The sequence below is a fragment of the Barbatula barbatula genome, assembly GCF_947034865.1.
Source record: "Barbatula barbatula genome assembly, chromosome: 10".
In the NCBI taxonomy this organism is placed as follows: Eukaryota; Metazoa; Chordata; class Actinopteri; order Cypriniformes; family Nemacheilidae; genus Barbatula; species Barbatula barbatula.
This window is the reverse complement of record NC_136773.1, coordinates 16,251,031-16,273,203: the sequence shown is the minus strand read 5'-3', so window position 1 is coordinate 16,273,203 and position 22,173 is coordinate 16,251,031. Positions and strand designations below refer to the sequence as shown.

General features: G+C 38.4%; 3 protein-coding genes across 7 annotated transcripts in view; 1 reads left to right on the top strand and 2 right to left on the bottom strand.

Annotated features, from left to right (window-relative positions):
- The window catches only part of bcar1 (BCAR1 scaffold protein, Cas family member), a 66,937-nt gene extending 56,679 nt beyond the window's left edge, over positions 1-10,258 (top strand). For both annotated transcript variants that reach the window (XM_079466149.1, XM_079466148.1), the window contains exons 3-7: positions 2,371-2,508; positions 5,293-5,403; positions 5,635-6,840; positions 7,913-7,999; positions 8,438-10,258. In XM_079466149.1, coding sequence (XP_079322275.1) covers positions 2,371-2,508; positions 5,293-5,403; positions 5,635-6,840; positions 7,913-7,999; positions 8,438-8,950 — 2,055 coding nt within the window. In that variant the 3' untranslated portion in view covers positions 8,951-10,258. The remainder of the gene's footprint in view (positions 1-2,370; positions 2,509-5,292; positions 5,404-5,634; positions 6,841-7,912; positions 8,000-8,437) is intronic.
- Positions 10,259-10,624: 366 nt separating this feature from the next.
- Positions 10,625-13,188, bottom strand: nudt21 (nudix hydrolase 21). 2 transcript variants are annotated; one of them, XM_079466319.1, is made up of 7 exons: positions 12,850-13,188; positions 12,200-12,400; positions 12,046-12,109; positions 11,803-11,892; positions 11,565-11,640; positions 11,364-11,478; positions 10,625-10,980 (listed from the first exon to the last, which is right to left on the bottom strand). In XM_079466319.1, exons 1-7 carry the CDS (start codon positions 12,969-12,971, stop codon positions 10,959-10,961), a joined length of 690 nt encoding a protein of 229 aa, XP_079322445.1. In that variant the 5' UTR covers positions 12,972-13,188; the 3' UTR covers positions 10,625-10,958. The 2 variants fall into 2 exon arrangements, 1 of the variants encoding a protein (XP_079322445.1); XR_013787231.1 differs by having other exon boundaries at positions 10,626-10,980; positions 11,101-11,478; positions 12,850-13,138.
- A 251-nt stretch (positions 13,189-13,439) lies between these two features.
- hsf4 (heat shock transcription factor 4) lies at positions 13,440-20,724 on the bottom strand. 3 transcript variants are annotated; one of them, XM_079465487.1, is made up of 13 exons: positions 20,428-20,724; positions 19,138-19,246; positions 18,918-19,045; positions 18,640-18,764; positions 17,938-18,013; positions 17,161-17,228; positions 16,544-16,643; positions 16,295-16,419; positions 15,875-16,069; positions 15,447-15,579; positions 15,298-15,363; positions 14,984-15,129; positions 13,440-14,893 (listed from the first exon to the last, which is right to left on the bottom strand). In XM_079465487.1, the coding sequence occupies exons 1-12, from the start codon at positions 20,551-20,553 to the stop codon at positions 15,031-15,033; spliced, it is 1,350 nt and encodes a 449-aa protein (XP_079321613.1). In that variant the 5' UTR covers positions 20,554-20,724; the 3' UTR covers positions 13,440-14,893; positions 14,984-15,030. The 3 variants fall into 3 exon arrangements, with proteins under 3 accessions (XP_079321613.1, XP_079321615.1, XP_079321614.1); XM_079465489.1 differs by having other exon boundaries at positions 15,471-15,579; positions 20,428-20,718; XM_079465488.1 differs by having other exon boundaries at positions 15,471-15,579; positions 18,640-18,788; positions 20,428-20,674.
- Positions 20,725-22,173: the final 1,449 nt, after the last annotated feature.

Sequence of the window (22,173 nt, the reverse complement as noted above, 5' to 3'; positions counted from 1 at the left end):
CTTTGTCGCATACCCTACTACGATAAACAATTCAATAAAACCATTTAAACATTTTAATTTACAGTGTAGCTACTGATACATTTTTATGTGGTAGGCTACACGTAAGAAAGTAAAAGTTGAGCGCTGAGGTTAAAGAATTTGCAAATATTGATTTAAATCTAGAAGATCTTTTGTGTGTCTAAGTGAAAATGCAGATTGTGTGAGAGAGGCAGAGGTTATGTGTGTGTGGATGTGTCAAATGAAACACCTGCAGAGTAGTCTTAATGTGTGTGAAAGTGTACGGCAGCGTGGAGAATGCACCCATTTACCACAGTCGTGTCTGTGAGAAAGGTTGCGAGGGAATGTTCTGAGAAAAGGGTTGCAGGTGTCGGCGTGTTACAAGGTTTTCCAATATCACACTACTATCACACTTACACATCGCAAACAAAATATGTGAAATAATTTATCATCGATTTTGCCTTGTCATTTGTGAAAAGGGGGCAATAATTGGTCAGAGGGTGAAGGTGAGAGAGAGAGAGAGAGAGAGACAATGATGAGAATGAACAGTGACAGATTGCCAGCTTTCTTTAATGAGAACGCTTTAATTGGATGTTAGCGGGATGTGACATCTAAAGTGACAGGCTGTGTGAGCAGGAAAGTAAATATTAATACAGTATCTATACGTTTTTTATTAGCGTAGCATCTCATTTCTTTTCCAGTTTTAGCATTTTTTATACAGGACAGGCACAAATTGTTGGCCAGACAGTGTGGCTTTTTTATGTGAGACTTCCATTGTGCTCATCTTGTCGCGTCTCGTGCCTGGTTACCATAGTCACTAGATTTAATCTAACAAAGCATGAACGCTACACAAAGAAAAGCACAATTGGAGGCTGTGTGGTTAATCAGACTGCTTGGCCCTCTCACAATAAGTGAAGACTGATTTGTTGCGGAAGAGACTGAATCCAAACCCTCTTATGAAACAGAGCTGTAAATCTGTGGTGGACGGCACACTCTCTGCTTCTAGAGTGGACTCTGTCCTCATCTACTGCTGCGAAATCACATGATCATAGACATCACTTTTCACTCCGCTGAAATCTCTCCAAAATATGTCCGAGCCACATTTCAGCCCAATAAATAAAAAAAGTATTTTCCATTTTATTACATTTTTTATGTTTTAAGTGTATTTATTTTGTATTTGTTAACATTAGCTTTTTTGCAATTGAATGACAATTAAGCACATTCCTATTACTCTCAATGGAGATTCTCATTGAAAGACTATATATTTTTATTTTATTGAAATGATCATAAATTAAAAAACACAACCAAGCATATTTTTTCTTTTAAATCTTTTTTGTGTATTACCTCTTCATAAATGTTCTGATTTGTGGTGAAACACTACCTAGAAATCTTATGTACCATTCACTCCTTCACTACTAGGTTTATTGACTGTGTGTATTCATGATTTATGTGAGTATCTGTTGTTTAGTATGCGAGAAGCGACACCCATATGAAGACTGCCACCCTGCGTTCCTATAGACACTGACTGGTGCGAACTGATAGAGAGAGAATGGGAATGAGAATAAAAACCCAAAATAATCTCATTAGTTTAGAGTTATATGAGTGAAGACCACAAATCATCTGTTACCGGCGCCATGCAGGGAATTATAAAATGTGTGACTATGTGAACGTCCACAAGTTGTTCCTAAGAGCATCTTGCGTTCTTTAGTAGAAGCGAGAAAATCTGACCTTTGTGTCATTAATTTAATGAAATAAGTAAATTTGTCATCATCAATTTTCAAAGTCCAAAGTTTTTCTTAAAAATTCTATATTTTCATTTCAAAATCCTATTTTCATTCCTAACAATTTAGATTTTAGAGCTCTGTCCATATCATTGTGCTTAGAACGCCATCCAACAAACCAAAATTCTAAAAGCAATCACAAACCGCAAATAATAACAGATCTGAGGATCCCGCTGTCTGAAATTCCACATCCCTGAATAGCTCTTCTCAATGCGTTGAATCGGAGTGTTGTGATTGGTTTTATGTCTCAGGCATTGAACAAATATGGGGGCTGTTACTTGTTTTCATTTCCCATGCTCACGAGGTTGACACAATCCTCGAAGCGCAAGACAGAAGGTAAACAGGCGGACAAAAGGACAGGCCTTGTTCCCACGGTGACCTTTCGGGACCCCAGATTTGTTGTAGTAGTGTCTGCTGTGTTAACCCGGCGCCGTCATGGCGGTTTGCATGGTCTAATAAAGAGTCTTTAGCCTCCACAGTCTCTGTGAGCTAACTCATCTAACTATATGCCCAGAGCAAATCTAAAATGGGTCATTAATTCAAACAGACCCATGCAATTATCTTACCCTCGCTCTCTTTTTCTCTCTCTTAGGTGGTTGTTCCCACACGGGTTGGCCAAGTATATGTGTACGACAAAAATGAACAGGATGAGTATGACGTCCCCAGACACCTTCCACCCTCCCAAGACATCTACGATGTGCCACCTATCCGCACCCAGTACAACCAGCAGGTAAAGAGTTAACCTTAGCTCTTTCTTTCTTTCTTTCTTTCTTTCAAACTCTTGTTGGCTGTTTGGTCGCATGCCTATTTTTAGATGAGGTCATGCATTACTTCTAGTGGAAGTAGATATTTTTAATGTCTGGAGGCATTTCAAAAAGAAGGTCAGCACTGCGTGCATGTGAAGCAGAATTTTCCAAGACCGCTGTGTGCGCACGCATGTGTGTGCATTGTGTGTATATGAGAGAGAATGTACTGTCAGCGAGATCAGTCGTTCAATGCAGCACACTGCAGTACAAGCACACACACCCGAGGCAGCGAGAGACAAAGCCTGAGGCCACGTATACCCAGACCTCACAATTCCAATGCACACATGCAGCCTGCAGCGCAGCCATACAAAGCCAAAACGCTATAAAATGAGAGAATCACGGATGACAGCACAGACCTCGACAAGTTCATAAAAGAGTTAGGAAACACAGCTTTAAAAGACTGAAAAAGACAGAACAGTTGAGATGAGCGGAGCGGAGGCACAGCATTAATCTTACAGTAGCCGAAGCACAACAGTGTTTCCAACAGAACTAATGCAGCATGGGACTAAAGTGAAACACACACACACATTTTTCACTGCTGTCACCTCAAAATCACTCCAAATATTCATCGTCACAAATTCCCTCTTTGCGAAAGGAAAGACACGCTCCAGTTGAATCAAACTGAGCTGAAACAGAGCCTAGTGGATGTTCAATGGACGGTTTTGGTATTCACGGTTTCTTCTGCTTTTCTCGCAGATTGCGGGCTCTCCTGAGGGCATACAGAACAGATTGAGAGCCATTGTTTGGGCAGCATTATAAATGCTAATGGTTGTTTGTGTTAGGATGTGTGTTTGTACTTCGTGCAGAGATGATGGAAGTGTGGAATAGCAGACAGGCTGAAATGAAGAGCAAGATGTCTACATGCTTCTTTAGTATTTCTTTACTTATATTCACTTTGCTCATGGAAGAAGAAGCACATTTCTGTTATAAATGACAATCTTTATTGCTAGAAGTAGGAACTCTTTGTGGTAATAAAGGACTCTTAGATTGTTGGTTTTTGATAACTGTCTCACATTTGTAGGCTACTGTAATGTGTATTTATGTATTTCCTGTCAGATGTGCGGGTAACAAACATTGATGCTTGCAGGGGCTTCGCTTTTACTTCCAATAGTGTTTTTTGTCAGTTAAAACCCTGTCATGTATCACATACGAGCACAGCCTACTTAAGAAACCACTGGCTTAAAGGGACAGTTCACCCAAAAATGAAATTTATCATCATTTACTCACCCTCTTGTCATTTCAAACCAGCGTGACTTTCTTTCTTCTGCAAAACACAAAAGAAGATATTTTGAAGAATGTTGGTAACCGAACAATGGCGGTTACCCGTTTACTTGCATTGGTTTTGTGTCTTTACAATAGAAGTGAATAGGTACCATCGCTGTTCGGTTACCAACATTCTTCAAAATATCTTCTTTTTTCTGCCGATGAAAGAAAGTCATACAGGTTTGAAAGTAAGTCAATTATAATTTTTTCAACAGGCTAAACATATGTGACAGCTAGTTTCTCTCAGATATTGTAGGTTTAGACTTGTCGGTGTGATTCACATTTTCTCATCCTGCAGTAGTGGAAAAAGTACCAGTTTTACAGCTAGCATTGTAAAACATTTATAAGGTTTTAATCCTTTGCTAATATCCAAGCTTACAGAGCTGTGGCTCTTTGTCTGTGTGGCATGGGTATGTATGTGTGATATTTGTGTAAGTTGTCAAAGGTTTATTAGAGCACTGGAAGGTACAGAAAGTCACCCTTAATTTTCAGCATGTTCTTAAACTAAAAAAAGGATTGTTTGTTTTAGCAACAAGAGCACATGGGTGACATAGAAATACATTACACTCTGTATAAATATATAGTCAGAAATGAGCTGAATCTAACAAAAGCTTTCCATAGAAAACCTCCTTTACAATGAACAATATTTAGCACCTTAACACAGAGCCAATGGACAGGTAGCAGAGAGAAGAAGTGAGAGGTTAAGGTAGAGGTCAACATCTCGGCAGCCCTGCTGATCTTCTCCTGCTGTTCTTGTCTTGAGTCATGCACCTGTAATCTCTCCAGATCATGCCTCGGTGTGTGTGTGTGTGTGTGTGTGTGTACGTGTGGTTATTTCGTTCTCGCTTGTTCAAGTTTAGCTGCAGGCCTTTTGTGTATTTATATCAGATGTCAGAGGTTTATCAGAGCAGCGGGACGGAAGTCACACTTCATTTCTTGCACATTCTGAATCTGAAGTCATGCATGCATAGCTCTGTGCGTGTCTGTCCGTCCGTCCGTGTGTGCGACAGGATGTGAGGGTCTGAGTGGGAGTTGCAGTTTTCTCCCTATCATGAGTAGCAGTGTGCAGTGTTCCATCTGACCCCCATTCATCCAACAGCCTCAATAATGGCTTTGTTCTGCTTCAACATGTTCAAACACAAGGGGTGAAAAAGAGAAAAATATGTCGAAGGTATAGAGAAGAATTAATGGCCATTGGGTGCAAAATAAATGAAAGTGAGGAACAGATGCACAGAACTGACACCATGTTAAATTGCATTTAGCAAACATTTCAATCCAGATTTGATTACCTCCACCAGTGCCAAGAACTTCTGATGTTTATTTTTTTTCAATATAGTTTTAGATGTGTATTTCAGTCATTTATGTAACCGTGTAATCCAGTCAAATACATTCTGTCATATGTTTCTGTTATTGATCTGAGCCTTCTTTCCATCTCTGGGCCACAGGTGTACGATACTCCCCCCATGGCTATGAAAGGCCCACCCACCAGAGATGGACAGGAGATCTATGATACACCACCTAGTGTGGACAAGATTCAGCTGCACTACCAACAAATGGTAACAATTTGCTTCAATACAAGACTGAGACAAATCAAATACAATGCAGTTAGAGAAATCTGTACCAAAACATTACAAAGACAATGATCATTTCTGATCGTCTATAAGAGGAGAGCTGCTCTCTTGACAGGGACATTTTATGAATGATATCGAAAAAATAATGATCTACTAGATGTAATGAATGTACTGTACATGGCTCAATTTTTGTAAATTCGTTGTTCTTCTTTCCAGGTATATGACATTCCCCCATCTGTCAGCAAAGATGTTCCAGATGGTCCAATCAGAGAGGAAACATACGATGTTCCTCCTCACTTCGCTAAGATGAATCAGAACCAGGCCTATCTGTCTCAGATCGCAGGAGGTCCTGAGCCTCCCATACCAGAAGACATTTATGATGTCCCTCCTCCTCAGCTTACAGGAAAACGCCAGCCGGAAGGTCAGGAGATCTATGACATCCCCGCCAGTCTTCGCAAGGGCGGCCCACAGGACCACCACCCTGCAGATGTGTACGACTTCCCCCGTGAACGCTCAACGTGTGAAGAATCGAATGACTACGTGTACGATGTGCCTCCACAGGTGGTGCGTGATGCCGCGGCGACCGAGGAGCTTACGGTGAGCTTCAAGCGTCTCTCTGCGTCCAGCACGGGAAGCACTCGCAGTAACCTTTCAACATCTTCCCTGGACATGGTGCCGGTGCGGGACTCTTCTGGCCCCGGCCGCTTGCTGCTTCTAGATCTGGACCAGGCCATGGAGCGGTTGTCCCGTCTACAACAAGGTGTGGAGAGTTCTGTGTCTGTCCTCATGTCCTTCATCAGCGGGAACTGGCGTAGCTCTACTCAGATGGAGTCCAACCTCCCCACCATCAGACAGGCTGTGGACCGCATTCGAGTGGCCGTCAGGGACCTCTTGGAGTTCGCCAGGGGTGCCGTGGCCAATGCCACCCAGGCCACCGACCGCACGCTGCAGACCAAGCTAGGGAAGCAGTTGCAGAAGATGGAGGAGACCTTCCAAGGTCTGGTGAAGTACACACAGTCGCTGGACTCCCTAGGGTGGTCACCCGCAGCCCTCACAGCACCCCCTGCAGGCTCAGGTGGGGATGATTTAGACCGGCTGGTGATGTGTGCCCGTGGCGTGCCAGATGACACCAAGCAGTTGGCGTCATTTCTCCATGGCAACGCTTCTTTGCTCTTCAAACGGACAAATAAGCAGCAGCAGCTTCCATTGCCGCCTGTACCGCACACGGGTGACATGATGGGTCAGCTGACCAACAACAATAACATCTCGGCCTATCAGTCAGGCACACCCGAACGGGCCAACATCCAGTCACGACCACTACCCTCCCCTCCGAAATTCACAGCTGAGGAAGGGACCCCAGACAGGCCTAATGAGACGACAGAGGAGGGATGGATGGAGGACTATGACTATGTGCATTTACAGGTGACACATTTTGATAATTTGCAATCGTAAATTCAAATATAGTCATTTAGAATAACTTATATTTATAATTATTTAATTATGTTCCTTTTAATATTTTTATAATATTACATAAAAACACTTTTTATTAAAAAGTAATATATTAATTGTTTTCAATGAAATATATATTTTGTTTTATTTGCAAATGTAACATTCTATGCATTCTATCAAACATGTTACCTATTCAATGCATTTATTACCTGCAATATGTCCGTGATGGATTTAGTAGGAAAGTTTATTTCATTAGGCAGGCAAAGGCACACGGTGAAACCCCCCAAAAATCTATATTTAAGAAGTTTTACCAATTCCACTAGTTTTTGCACAATGTTTACTCATTTATTTACGCACCTCCATCCATGATGAACACAACATATGAGCATTTTGTAATGATTTAAGATGTGGTTTAATGCTGAGCATTTACAACACTCAGAACCCCCCTGTGTGCGTATACACGTGTTTAATCTGTTTCCATTTTAGAAGGTGACAACAAGAACCAGGTGTTTCTTCTCAAACATCAGTGTGATCAATGGTGTCTATGCTCTCCCTATTAGGACTCTGTCTGTAATCCCAACTGTGTCGAGCCGTAGGCTTTTTCATCAGTCACTCAGATTGCATGTGCAGACCTGCTTTCCTTTACAGCCCACATACATCTTACTTTGACACCAGCTGTTGGAAATCTATACTGTGTGGCACTGTCAAAACTTACACTTAAAGAGCTCAGCTCAGATAAATTCTCCTCAGTCCCTTAATCGTATCTCCCTTATATATTTCTTAATCTTCTCCACATCTGAAAATGATTTTTTACTGTGATATTATATTGCCCCCTTGTGGACTGTTTGGGAACACACACAATATGTATTATACTAGGGGACATTAAGCCTGATGGTGTGCAAAAGGATAATTGATGATGTATATTAATAATATGTACAAATACTACACACATACATGGAGCAGCACCATAATATGAATGGATAAATATGAATAAACATTGTAAATTATTTATACATTAAAGACTGCTTTGCAATTTGTATTTTAGGGTAAAGAAGAGTTTGAAAAGAACCAGAGACAGCTATTGGAAAAGGGGAGCATCAAGCAAAATAAAACCGCGCTGGAACAGCAACAGGTATATTACATTCTATAATAGTTATGTACTTTTCAGTCAGAAATTTTTATCTTAAAGTTGTGTTTAGACCACATTTCTTATAAAAAACATCACATAGTGGTCAAAGGGGTTTCGTTTTTAAGTTGCATTAAACATTTTGTATTCATGTTTCATTTGTGTGTTTGGAGTATAAACTTTGAGAATCTTTGAAAAGAATTTGAAGCAGCTTGACATGAAACTACACACAGCACAAAGTTGATAAAGACATAGCCCAGGGTAATGATTACAAAACAAATAGTTCTTTTGTAATTCTGAGGTGTCATTAAAGGTCATTTTGTGCAAATTTGCCATCCATACATTACTTTTGGCTTCTACTGTACAGCGTATGATTATATATACACTTTATTTGACTTTAAGTAAATGCAATTTATTAAATATTGTTCTCCTGTCCTACAACAGTTAAAGCAGTTTGAAAGACTAGAGCAGGAGGTCTCCCAACCAATCAACAACGACATCTCGGGCTGGACCCCGCCCTCTCACTACCCACAGACGCCGCGCGGTAAGCTGTGTATGGGCGACCGGCAGCTGTTGCTCTTTTACATCGAGCAGTGCGAGGCCAACATCACCACGCTCACCAACGCCATCGACGCTTTCTACTCCTCCGTCAACAACAACCAGCCCCCCAAGATCTTCGTCGCCCACAGCAAGTTCGTCATCCTCAGCGCTCATAAGCTAGTTTTCATTGGAGATACGCTCTCCAGGCAAGCCAAGTCCCCTGAGGTGCGCACCAGGGTGGCCCAGCACAGCAACACTCTCTGTGACAAGCTCAAAGACATTGTGGTGAGCACCAAAACCGCAGCCCTGCAATATCCCTCGCCAGGTGCTGCCAGAGACATGACAGAGAGGGTGCGGGAGCTCGCAGGATGCACCCAACAGTTTCGCATGGCACTTAGTCAGCTACTGGCAATGTGAGTTCAGGGGTGAATGGACTCGGGGACAGTATATGTACAGAGCCTCTTTAAGACTCTTTGGAGAAACATACCCTGCTTTTTATTTTACAAAAAGGACAAAATGATGAATGGGCAGAGCCATCGGTTGTAAATGAATGATTGTAAATATTTAAGTTTCTATGTCGGGGATACTGTAATGCAGATGGTGGAGGAATTTTTGTGAACAGATGAGGAGAAAGAGAAGGAAAATACCTTGTATGTAGTTTTAAGACATTATGCTTTATTATAGCTATACTGTAATTATTGCTCTGATTGTTATAATTGTCATCGCTATTATGAGATGTCGACTAAAGGTGTTTCAACATTTTCAGGTGTATGTAGAAGTTCAACCATTTACCAAGAAGGCTTTTTTTATGAATTATGCCTGCTGGAAGAAAAAAGGCGCTGATGTTTATCCTCTTGCTGTTTTTTAAGATACCGGGATATTGTCAACGCAGAGCATGCTGGAAGTGAGCTGACTGGCAGACAGACTTCATATTTAATTTGAGATTTGAACCCAAACTTGCCAATGCCAAAAATCAGTTTGTTTTAAAAAGCTCATGATAAAGTGTCAGTTCCCTTTATTTTTATAAGGTCTGTCAGTGGATAGATAGTTACTATTCATCCCACTTTCCCTTTGGTCCTACACTTTTTCCTTGTTTTATAATCAGTCATGGGCAGTCCTTCAACTTAAAGCCGATAGCGCCACTACCTGCTGGAAAGGTGCATTGTGGCAACAGGGTCCTTGATTTCACGGATATTCTTACAATTTATTGTACAGTTTCTCGTCAGTGTGTTCGAGAAGTATTTGTTGTCCTCCTTTAGAAACTCTTACTTTCCTCATTCATACAGACTGAGTCTTTCAGTGCACACATTTGAAATAAACCTAAAACCAGCTTGTCTTAACTCCTCCTCCATTGCACGACATTGACCCAGCGACTATGTGGTACAGTCACTCATCTGTTTAAAGAACAGTTGCCCACTACAAGCCCGAATCATCCGTTTCAAACTCTCTCACCCTGTTCATTAGCTCCCTGTTGGTCATATTTTAAAATTAAGAATATGTGAGACAAAGTAGTTTAATGATACTTATTAAACTTTTTAAGTACTACAACATGTTGTTGTGCGTATAGTCAAAATCCTTATCCAGTTTAAGAAAAAAGCATTTATGCCAAACAGTGACCTGATATATGTTGTAATGTTATCATGTTTTCAAATCGGTGTTCAAGGATTTGAATGATATCTGGAAATATATGTTTAATATATTTTCATTAAAAAATAATTTCAGTCCAACTTGCTATTAATCAAGTTTGTCCTTCCAGAGCAATGTTTCCTCCCATCAAAACACATTTGGCATTTTTTCCAAAATGACTTTTTTAATCAGATGTTTGTTCCCAAACTCACTGTAATGCAATGATTTGCCACTTGAGCTGCAGGTATAAAGTTACTGAGCCAGTTAAAGGCCTTTATCTAATCTTAAAGAAAATTATGTAAAATAAGTGACATTCTAGCTTTAAATGTTGCCAACAGTGTTATAATGAATCCCCTACATATTTTACTTTCACTGATAGTGAAATATTTAACGAAACTGCAAAACGTTAGTTCCAAACACCATACAATAATGCTGTAAATTGATAAACAGAGACAACACAAAGATATCTCACAGATAACAATTTATTATAAAATACATGGATTAAAAAACAAAGTCACTGAAACATTTTTTTTTTCTAAAGACTAGTCACTAACTAGTCAAACATAAAACGGGTAGTTACTTAATGAAAAAGTCTAATAAAGCACAGACTTGCCATGTATCCATCCAGATGAAAAAAAAGAATGCATACTTTTCAATGTGATTTAGAGCAATAACTGAAAACAGGACAGGGAAGTGAGAGACTGGATCTCCTCATCACTTCATCCATCACCCCTCTGATTCTCATCAGACTGCGCTCACAGAGACAGCCCATGATCATGATGACATAACCTCATGCCTCTCAATTGTAGATGAAGTTAAATCTATGTGGGGAAAAAAGTAGATTAGCCACAAAATCCATGCAACGTTATTTGCATGAATCACATGCGAAAATCGAATTGTATTTATTTGCAGTGACAAGGCAGATGAAATAGTATAGACACCTAAGATCTCCTACATGGTTTTCATCGGATTTCTGCCAAAGCAACACCAATTGCAGAGATTACTAGTGTGCTTTCATTCCGACAGGATTGTGTTTTGGCATTTTGTTAAATACATAGTTCAAAATGGTTAATTGTTGTTTCATTGGACAGCATATCGAAGTCAAGCCACAAAGTTTATTTAATGCAATACAAAATTTCAAAACACGCTTTCATAATTTGTCCAATATTCTGAAAACACTCAGTAAGATAAAGTAATATCACACCTGCTCAGTAATTGTGGAAGACTGGATATAATAGGACCATAACCAGGAGCATTGTCATAAAGCTCGAACAATGGAGCGGCCACTAGCTTGTAGTTCTTTGGTACAGCAAACAAGGCTAAAAACACACACAACACAAAAGTTAAGCTGCGTAATTACTTTTGACTAAAATACATTAGGGAAACGAACCACATTTCACCGTACCTTTCTCCTGCAGCTGTACTAAAAAAAGCTTCTTGTGTTCCTTAGGCTTAGTAATGTGTGCTGGGATATAGGGATACTGTGGAAGGAAATGAGAACGAAGATTTTACTGTTTAATCTTATTTTAGATTCAACTGTAATAATCGGATTAAATAAAACTAAAAATAAATGTGATACTGTATTGATTCAAAGTGACAAAGTCAATAATACAATTAAGTGCTGTTATGAAAAGATTACGTGCCTGAGGTGGTTCGAAGTTTGGTCGCCACCAGTTACCAATACAGTCATCAATGACCCAGTCCTGTTTTACTCCATCTTGTCGACCCAAAATCTAACAACAAATATAAAATGATTCCGTACTTAAACATTCATTTGACAGGTTTTTATTTTAACACAGCATAATTATTTACAATAAAAAAATACACTTCCTTTAACCGTCCTCTGAAATCCACCACTTTAAATACATTTATAATAAAAAAAATACCTCTGTCATAAGCCGCTTTAACCCTTCCACCTCATCTTCTCCAGGGTTCAACTCACCACCCGGACTGTAAAAACAAAACATATAAACTGTGAACCCACACGCAAATCTCATCACACCAAACCCGCGGGGGGATAAAAAAAACGTAAAAACGTACAGTTTGAAGAAGGTAGTTCCAAGTTGCAAAAGCAGCACGTGAGGGAGTCTGTGCTCGTGCACGATCAGAACTCCTTCCACAGTCCTCCGCATCCCGATCTTCTCAAACTCCTCCCGCATCCGCTGAAAGCGTGCGGATACTGAGCTGTCCTTCTCATAGAGCGGCTCCTTAGTGCCGAACGTGTAGTTCGTTAAAGGATATCTGTAAAAAAAACCACGGTTTAGAAGAAGTTTATTCACCCACGAGGATATCGAGTTATTGGGGAGTTGTAACAAATACAAAGGCTCTTAGAATCCAGAGCTAATAATTACTCGGTATCTGGCTATTGAGAATCAGCGGTATGGTAACGATATAAAAAGTGTGTGTATTGTTGGGAGAACCAATATTGCATGGGTTTATGAAAAAGAAACCGTAAGAGATTGATAAGTTTAAACTGCACAATAAACATATTTGATCAACGCTTCAAACATGGTTAAGTGCATTTGGCTAATTGCTAACAGGTCGCGTTCTTAGCTAACTAATTCATATCAACGTTGCACCAGGACGCAGCTTTAACGCGCGACTAATAAGCGTTATTTATTAAATAAGTCACATTCAAGAAAACACGACAGCTATTCATGTGAATCGTTATATTGAAAGATTCTACTCACAAGTTGATGGTTCTCTCCAGGGTGAGCGGTTTAGCCGGCTGGCTAATGTATTTGTTTCCGAACTGATTTACACCGCGGGGCCAACCGGTAGATGATCGATTGGGAGGTACAACTGACATCATACGACGGATAATGTAGGCGCTTGTGATATCGGTTTAGTCAATGCACTAATCACACGTATTACAATAGTAGTCGTATTGAATGGCACGGCTTTAGCAACCCATGTAACCAAAACACGGCGCTCTAATGCGAAATAACATCCGGGACATAAGGGATAATTCCTGTTTACGGCCTTTCGGGCTGCTTTACGGCGTACACGCTTTTTACGTCATCATTAAACCGACGCTGTGAATGGGAGAAAAGCAATAAAACCGTAAAACCGAAAGCATGTCTATAGAATATAGAAAATAATTTTACTATAATTGTTAGATTTACCGCAGTTAAAATGTATATAGGCGGCACATCCTTTAAAAACATGTCAAGTATGTCTAGAATATGACAAAACATATTTCTGCATATGTAATCATTTGATAATGACGTGCATCTACCATAAATTGAATCTAAGCAGTAAAAACAAAAATGAGATTTTGCATGCTTTGACAATACCTTTATTTATATATTTTTTAACATGCACTGCTACTGCTGAGAGTCAGTAACAGACTACATCCAGAATGAAATTCCAGTATTCTTTCTTACAATAGGCTTATACTAATGAGTTAATGTACATTCATTTATCACTGGTGCAAGTAATCATTTAATGGAAAAAAACTATACAACTCTTATTTCAATGTGAAAAGGCAACCTTCTCACAATAAACCGTTTAATTATTGCTCCATGTTGGGGAACAGGGGAAAGGGAGAATATAAACTAACACTGAATAAAGCCTATTTATAATACAGTTATCACCCTTAGTGCAATGTATTCCATCTTAATCATCATTCTCAGTCATCATTCATACAAATCAATGCAGAAATTGCTTTCTTGGAAATCATACAAATGCAACAATATTGCACTTTAAATGTAAAACATTTGTAAGAGATCTAGGGTATTTTGCTTTGCTACATGGCTGCCCTGTATTAACAAAGTGCAATGTCCTTTTGAAATTGTATTGTATGTTGTGTGTTGGTTTGTCCTCATTACGTATATGAGGTTTGGCAGGAACAATAAACAAATGTTTACGCTGTTATTGTTATATATTCGTCTTTTGTTGATAGTGTTTAAAAACAGTCAACTGAAATGTCAAATTTGAATACAATAAATAAAAATATTGAAAAATAGAAATATCACATAACAATAGTGCTCAGCTCAAAGGCATTCAGCGTTTCCTTTATCATCTAACCAACCAGTACTACATCTGTGGCAAATGTGGGCAAATATCTCACAATTTGCGATTTGGTGTATCAAAGACAACTGTAAATTCAGTGAGGCTTGCTGATCAATTAAATAATAGATTAGAAACAAAGATACTTAGAGCAATTCAGATACTATAGTATAATTGATCAAATAAAGACACTAAAGTGTGCAAAAAGTAGTGAATCATTTTCGTTTTCGAACCCCTAGACCTCTCACGTTAATACATGCATAATATGTTTGAATCAGTACTTTTTATACATTTTTAAGTCTATATTAAATACAAGGATTGTTATAAGTAATAGTAATTTGAACTAAATAATATGAAGTCTTAAAATGAACATTTAAATATTATGGGGAAATGAAATCACAGCTCCACAAGCAGAAACTCCAACACACATTCAAACCTGGGCCGCAATGATGTGCATCATATTGCATACAGTTCACCTGCATTTAGGTTGAGAAAAATGCTTTATATTCCTTATCCAAACAATCTTGATGTAGGCCACACTTCTTGTATGTGGTATGGTAAATATCCCATTTGACATGGAATATATTGCTCCAGATGCACCTTACTTTTGGCCCATTATGCAGGTAATGATCTTCAAAAGGGCTGGTGTCACCTCCCTGTCTACTATCCAAAATACTTTGAGTCTTCCCTTCTTATATTTTGAATTCTTTCATTTGGCTCCCCCTTAAAGAGACACAATAAATGAAGGTAATCTGAAATGTGAAGTAGACTTGAAAGATACTTGTTTACCCCAGCTGATATGACATAACGTACCTGATTATTTCTCAGAAGGGATCTTTGCTGGCTGTGGTTTCAGAGACTCACTGTTCTTCATAGCCAGCAGTTGTGTAGGCCTCTGCTTCTTGCCCCTGAAACATGTACTGGGAAACAGCGGTAGGGATAAGGGCATTGGCCAGCTCCTGTACAATCACAAATACACAGTCAGTTTATAAATGTGTCCATACAATGATCATGCTAGAATTGCTATGTTTTTTCGTCTTTCTTTTATTCGCTGCCTCTAAAATCATGCATTTATCTGCTATAGCCACAGTCATGTACAGTTTTTGTAGTAATGTAAGAAAACTCACAGATTTCAGGTTTGGATCCAGTTCTGTAAAATTCCACTCATTTAAAGGCAGTGGAAATATGAAGGGCTATAAAATGTCATTGGTAAATCAGAGTCATTAAAATGAATAATGAAATGAAGTTCTATGTTTGCATCCTCTCGTTCACTTACACATATTTTCTTTCTCATACTTACATCCATTTGTGCGACATTGGTATCCATGCTCTGCTGGTGACTCCTCAGAAGCAGCTGTAAATCCTCCAGATTCACGTCGACATTATCCACACCATCAGGTATTTCTGGTCTTTAACATACAGTAGATGAACAATGTGAAAATGTAAGCACATTGAATCAATATATGATATACTTGTTCCTAGATATGCCCTAGACCCATTTAAATGTAAGTCTGGGTCTGGTCACTTCTTAAACTCAATTTAATTATTCAGGTGTTATTATAGAATTATATTTCAAGTATAACTGTAAATTATTTATGCTGTAAAGCAAAACTGAAAAGTATCTTCAAGTATGTTTACCATCAACATTATTTTGACTCTAGAATCTTTGCAGTCCTACCAAAACAGATTATATCTGCATTATACCTTTCTAACATGGGTCTTTTGGCCCCTCTTTCTCCCAAGACAGATCCTCTACCCTCTAGGACGGACTGTACCATCGCAACAGGGAGGACTGGGGGTTCAGCACACACCTCACAGGGGCCAAATGGTACACCCTCCACTCGTCTCTGCACCCTAGGACTAACTGGCTCTTCCTTTATCAGCATCAGGCACTTTTCCCTAAACAAACAAATAACATTAATCCAGACATATGTACAGTGTGACATAAGATATAGTGCACAAAATTCTATTTATGTTGCTTTTGCCATCTTTTAGCTATGTCTCCTCTTGTCTTCCAAAAGGGGTAACGTCACATGTTTAAACAACATGAAACTAAATAAGAGAAAACGACAACAATTTTTATTTAAGAGTGAACTTTTCCTTTAAAAAATAAGAGTCGCTCACCTTGATTCCTCTGCCTGCATTTGTAAAGCCATGGCGTTAGACTTTGACATTTCAGTGACATCTGAGATTATTGGTCCTCTTGTCATCGCGCTGCTAGTGGAACAGGATGCAGTTTCTGTGGATTGCTGGATAAAAGTAAAAAAGAGAGATTTTGTCTTTCTCATATTTTATTTTAAACTCAACTTTACGACCAAAGTACATTAATTTATTTATTTAATGCTTGATCTTTCACATTAGAAGCACTCTCACCGACTGAATATAGAATGATTCTTGCAAGGACTCCATGGAGTGATTATGGCTGAATTTAGAGTCCGGAGGGGTAGAGCAGCCATCATCCAGCATCAGAGGACTGAGGAGCAGGAAATAAGCAGCATATAATAGAAAGAAGCCACATCATCCCTTATTAAGTATGTAACATACATAGACCTTTGGACAATTGTGGTGATCGATAAACCTATATGACCCCTGGTGATAAGATGTGGATTTTTCGATCAATGCATGTTTCGTCGGGGTATAAGCACTGACTCTTACTCGGTTTGTTCTTATGCGTCACACTAGCTGACGACGCATCTTTTAACAGAGGGGTCATGCGCCACAGTGTGTGTGCACGTGTTTGCGGGTGTATGCGTGAGGACAAGAGTGCGTTGGTCTGACTCAGCATTCAGTTCCATTCATCCGCGCAGCTAAGGCCGTGAATTGTGTCAACTGACTTTTTCCAGCTGAGCTGGCCTTTCCTCTGCTGTGTTTGTGTTCATCAGGCTGTTGATTGCTATTTTTGTTTGCTCTTTTTTGTTTGTGAATGTGTACATCAATACAAAATCAGATGCTTCAGATTAGTGTTTGTGTTGAAGTGTGTTACGGCTTACAGCTTTCTCTTCATTCCCACAGTGTTGGGAGTATTGGACTGCATCTGGCTAAACAGGAACTGAATCAGCTATTAATAGAACAGAGAAACAGAGCATGATTGAGCATTACTCAGCTGTATCCAAAATCAACCTATCAGAATTAAAGTTTGATTTAATATTTATAGGTATATGTTTCATTAAAATGATCATGTTGGTTTCATTCTGCGAATTACTAATATTTCAAATACAAACATTTTTTCATTTTTATTTATTTGCAGAAACTGAAAAAACGTAAGACAATAGTATTTTCAAAAAAATTACATTTAAAAAGAAATATATGTGATAAACGCGATTATTATGACACTTTTCAAGTGTCCTGTCATGCTGTCAGTCTTTCACATTGCTGTTCACTTTATGATGTCACTCCTGAGGTTTGATTTTGTTGAAATTCAAAAGACACTGGACATGAATGGCCACAATACACTACAAATTCTGATTATTTGGATATTTTGAATGGTCTCTTAAAGGTCCCATCAGTGAAATCTAGTGAAATTCCCTCCCTTTCGAAACACTACAATGGCTGACAGAGCACGCTGAATTACATGCAAGGGGGCCCGCGGTGTATCGAGATAGAAATAGCTCATTATAAGGTAATAAAAACATAACGCTTCAATGTGTAGGCTCTTTATACACCTCTGAAGGCATAGCTATGTATGTTATATTGCATTTCTATCAATAGATCATCCCACAAATTACACACTGGACCTTTAAATTGTTTTCTATGGCTGTATTTTATACCTTGTTCATGACTTTCTGCTGCTGCGTGTGATTCTGCCTCAGGGACACCACCTCCCTCCAGAGAACATCATTCTGCCTAAGATAGATAGATAGATAGATAGATAGATAGATAGATAGATAGATAGATAGATAGATAGATAGATAGATAGATAGATAGATAGATAGATAGATAGATAGATAGATAGATAGATAGATAGATAGATAGATAGATAGATAGATAGATAGATAGATAGATAGATAGATAGATAGATAGATAGATAGATAGATAGATAGATAGATAGATAGATAGATAGATAGATAGATAGATAGATAGATAGATAGATAGATAGATAGATAGATAGATAGATAGATAGATAGATAGATAGATAGATAGATAGATAGATAGATAGATAGATAGATAGATAGATAGATAGATAGATAGATAGATAGATCTATTTAATATAGAAATATTAAGCTTAGCAACTAACTGTGGGTGTTTGGTTATGTCACCAGACCCCATCTGTCAGGTGAGCTGCTGAATGTTCTGTTAAGGCAGCTTTAACAAAACACCATTCCATTGAGAGTCACAATGGAGAGAACTTAAATGAATCGACCAAAGAAGTAGGTGTAACATTGCCGAGATAATATAGGTGAAAGGTCAAGTTCTTTGAGGTCCAGTTTTGTTGTGAGCTTGCAAATGATGGCATGTTTAGAATAGCTTACTGTTTCATATCCTGCATCTGCATCTCCATGTTCTCTTGTTGACTGCGAAGCACCTGAACCTCGTAGAGCAGTTTACTCAAGTCCTCCTGTCGCACTTTAGTCTCCTCGCTCTTCACTATCGACACCTGAGAACAAATGCGCACAATCATCTTGCCCAAACAGAAATAAATGTGATGGGAGAACATAAATAATCGTTCAGCTCTCTTGTTTGTGTGTGTCCGAGGCAGAGAATGTAAGAAAATACAGAGAGGGAATCATTTAAAGATGAGACGTTTCACCTTGCGCTTAATGTGTTCAAGTAGATGCTCGTGGCCCTGGAGGAAATAGAGGTGCTGAAACTCAGTATCATCTCGCTCTGGCTTTACCAGCCCGCTCTGCTCAATATTCACCACCTTCCTGAAGCCGTCTGAGAGGGGAGAGAGAGGTTAACAAACACTCTTTCAATATGGAGTGTCTGTGAAAGCTGTGAGATGCTTGTCAGGGCATGCAGATGCTTACACATATTGAGCTGCCGTACAAAGCTTGCCATATTATTGTGCTTGAAGTATTTGGGCAGAACCTCCTTGGCAAATCTGCCCTGGTCAAAAACATGGAAGCTGGTGCCAGTCTAGAAGGGGAAAAACATGGCAACAGGGAAACATTGTTGCAAAAAACAACAAAACAAATCTATGCAAATAATGTCAAGAAACATTTATTTATTATCAATATTATAATTTTTTTGGAGGGGGGTGGTAGTGGAGTTGAAGGAGATTCATCACCATTTTAGAGTGTCTGTGAGTGGGGTTGATATATTATTAGGTCAAACCTAAACAAGCCAAACTTTAAACCCAGAATGAAAAAATAATAATGCAAAACATCAACATCCAATCATGAATGAAGTAAAATAATTAAAGGGCAGCAATATTTACTTTAAAATTACTAAACATAAACAAGAAATATTAAACACTGTATCACTAATTTAGAAGATTCCCCACTTTTTGTAAGACTTTGTTAAAATGTTAAACTGAGACAAAAAAGTTATAGAAAAGTGGCCCGCAATGTTTTTTCTCATTGGATTCTCACACCTCTAATATTATTTAATTATATATTATATTACATTGGTAATTCAATGTTACATTTGTGTGAATTAAATTGATATGTAGAAATGAACAACTACACATTTTCATTAGAAGATTATGTACTCACGTTTTAAAGCAAGCATTTATCTCAAAGAGTTTGTCATGAGTTTGTGGTTCCAAACTATTTCAATATTTTTAAATAACTGGATCACATATATTCTAAAAACAAAATTGAAATAAAAAATGCTTGTTACGTTTCACAAGTGTGTAGCTGAATTTAAAAAAATAAACCCAAACATTAGAATTCTGTTGCAACTTACTTAACCTCAAGTAGTTCCAAACCTGTATAAATGTATTTGTCCTGCAACACAAGTAAAATATTTAGAAGAAAGTTAGCAACTGAGAATACTGGGGTAGTCAATGGTGCCACAGAACTGTTGTTTTTTCTTAATTCTTCAAAATATCTTATTTTGTGTTTAACAGAACAAAAATATGCAATATTTTTTTCTACTATGGTAGTCAAAGGTGCCCCAGAAATCCCAGTTGATAAAATCTTTCCAAATATATTCTTTGTGTACAACCAAACAAAGAAATGTTTACAATTTTGGAACAACTTGAGGACGAGTAATTCATGACAGAATTTTCCTTTTTGGGTGGACTATTCCTTTAATGGTCTATATCTTATTTATGAACAAAAATAAACCCAAGAATGCTATCAAGATGAACTCACAGTGCTCCAGCAGATAAGATGATTGGTCTCTGGGTCCTCCACTAAAGTCCACAGTTTAGTGAGGAAAGCAGGTACATTGTTGGTGTATCCTCCGTCCACACCTATAGACCCTGGATTCTCCTGCATAGCTATGGATTGGTGTTTCTTTAATTGAAAAGTAATTTAGTCCATTTCCAAATCAATGTTCTCTTGGGGCCTGCGCTTCTGATGCTGTTCCTCTCTCTGCTCCTCCTCTTCTCTATCTGTGGCCTAGTCATAGAACCGCATCAGTCCCTTCAATTCCCACCGGTCAGAGTCAGCATAAAGCAATGCCCTGTAGCATCACCACCTATTCAACAAAGGATACCACAGGAGAACAATACATAACCACACAAAGCCTAGAATAATGCCACACTGTCACGCCAAACAACACAATGCCCAAACACAACTTGCGCAGGAGAGTTTGTTGGGCAGATGTGTGGGTTTGAATAGTCAATTTGAGGTTGTAAAAAACAGTTTGTCTTCAAGGGATGAAATATTTAAATACTGTACAAACAGCATGTGTCTTCCTAATATGAAATTGTGCTCAATAAAAACTGTAGTTGGACTGTAACACAAATTTGTGTAACACTGTGTTTTTACCCAGATAAAACAGCTTTATTATGTTATTAAATATCAATTGAAGGTGTGGTTACATGTTACATCCTTGAGAATGTTTTTTCCAGATTTAATGTTTTTGTTTTTGTAAATCAAATGATGAATTAAAAAATGAAACAAACTGAATGCTTATTCATCTACCCTGTCAGCCTTTCTAGTTATTTTTAGACCAAATGCATGTTGTTATTAACATCTAAATCTTAAAGGGATACTTCACCCAAAAATGAAGATTCTGTCAGAATTTACCCACCTTGAGTTGTTCCAAATCTTTCTTTGTTCTGAAGAATACTCCCATAGAAAAAATACTTTTTATTACCTACTTTTGTTATTGTTCTGTTGAACATGAAAGAAGACATTTTTAATAATGTCGGACAGCAAACAGATCTAGGGTACTTTTGACTACCATTGTATTTTTTCCTACTATGGTAGTCAATGTGGGGGACAAGATCGGTGTGGTTATAAGCATTCTTACAGATATCTTTCTCTGTATTTTTGGGTGAAGTATCGATTTAAGAGGTAAATATTTTCAGAACTAAAGAAATGCTCTTTCTTTTTATAACACCAGAGGGACCCATACTCTTGAGCTGACGTCTCTCATTGCCCAGGCAACTCTTTTTCAATAAAAAACGGGCACACATTTTTAAGGTCCCTCTTCTCATTGCTTGATATTTTAGAAACAAAATAAAAAAAAGCGCTTACACAAGAAAACATGAATGATAAGTGTAAATAGGCCTAATTTAAGATTGTATGTAGGCAAGCTCAGTAGGCTATGTCTGCAAACCATAAAATATATTGTTCATAAAGAGGGCTGGTGTGGTGGAAAACGTATTGTTATTTCAGTATGACAAAATATGGCCTTATTTGATTAATATTTAAATATTACAGAATAAACAAGTATTAATCCACATGAAAGACAGCAATTCTCTCTGCTCAGTATCTAAGGTCACATGGCCGTTATAAATGCTTTAATAGTCATTCAGGTCAAAGCCTGATTCAGTTAAACATGATTAGTTGCTGATGCATGAAAAATGTAAATCACCACTCAGGTAGGTTTCATAACTTCTGTCTTGTCTTACCTTCACGACCTTAACATCATCTCATTTCAGGTAA

What these genes read in the sequence shown, in the direction of transcription:
- nudt21 (XM_079466319.1), bottom strand. Translation starts at nt 12,971, where the DNA reads ATGATGTCAGTTGTACCTCCCAATCGATCATCTACCGGTTGGCCCCGC. An exon ending in CAAACTTCGAACCACCTCAG is followed by an intron (nt 11,641 to 11,802) that starts GCACGTAATCTT and finishes TTCCTTCCACAG; the next exon opens with TATCCCTATATCCCAGCACA. An exon ending in AGTACAGCTGCAGGAGAAAG is followed by an intron (nt 11,479 to 11,564) that starts GTACGGTGAAAT and finishes GTGTGTTTTTAG; the next exon opens with CCTTGTTTGCTGTACCAAAG.
- hsf4 (XM_079465487.1), bottom strand. Translation starts at nt 20,553, where the DNA reads ATGCAGGAGAATCCAGGGTCTATAGGTGTGGACGGAGGATACACCAAC. An exon ending in AGCAGAAAGTCATGAACAAG is followed by an intron (nt 17,229 to 17,937) that starts GTATAAAATACA and finishes TTCTATTAATAG; the next exon opens with CTGATTCAGTTCCTGTTTAG. An exon ending in AAAAGACCCATGTTAGAAAG is followed by an intron (nt 15,580 to 15,874) that starts GTATAATGCAGA and finishes TGTATGTTAAAG; the next exon opens with ACCAGAAATACCTGATGGTG.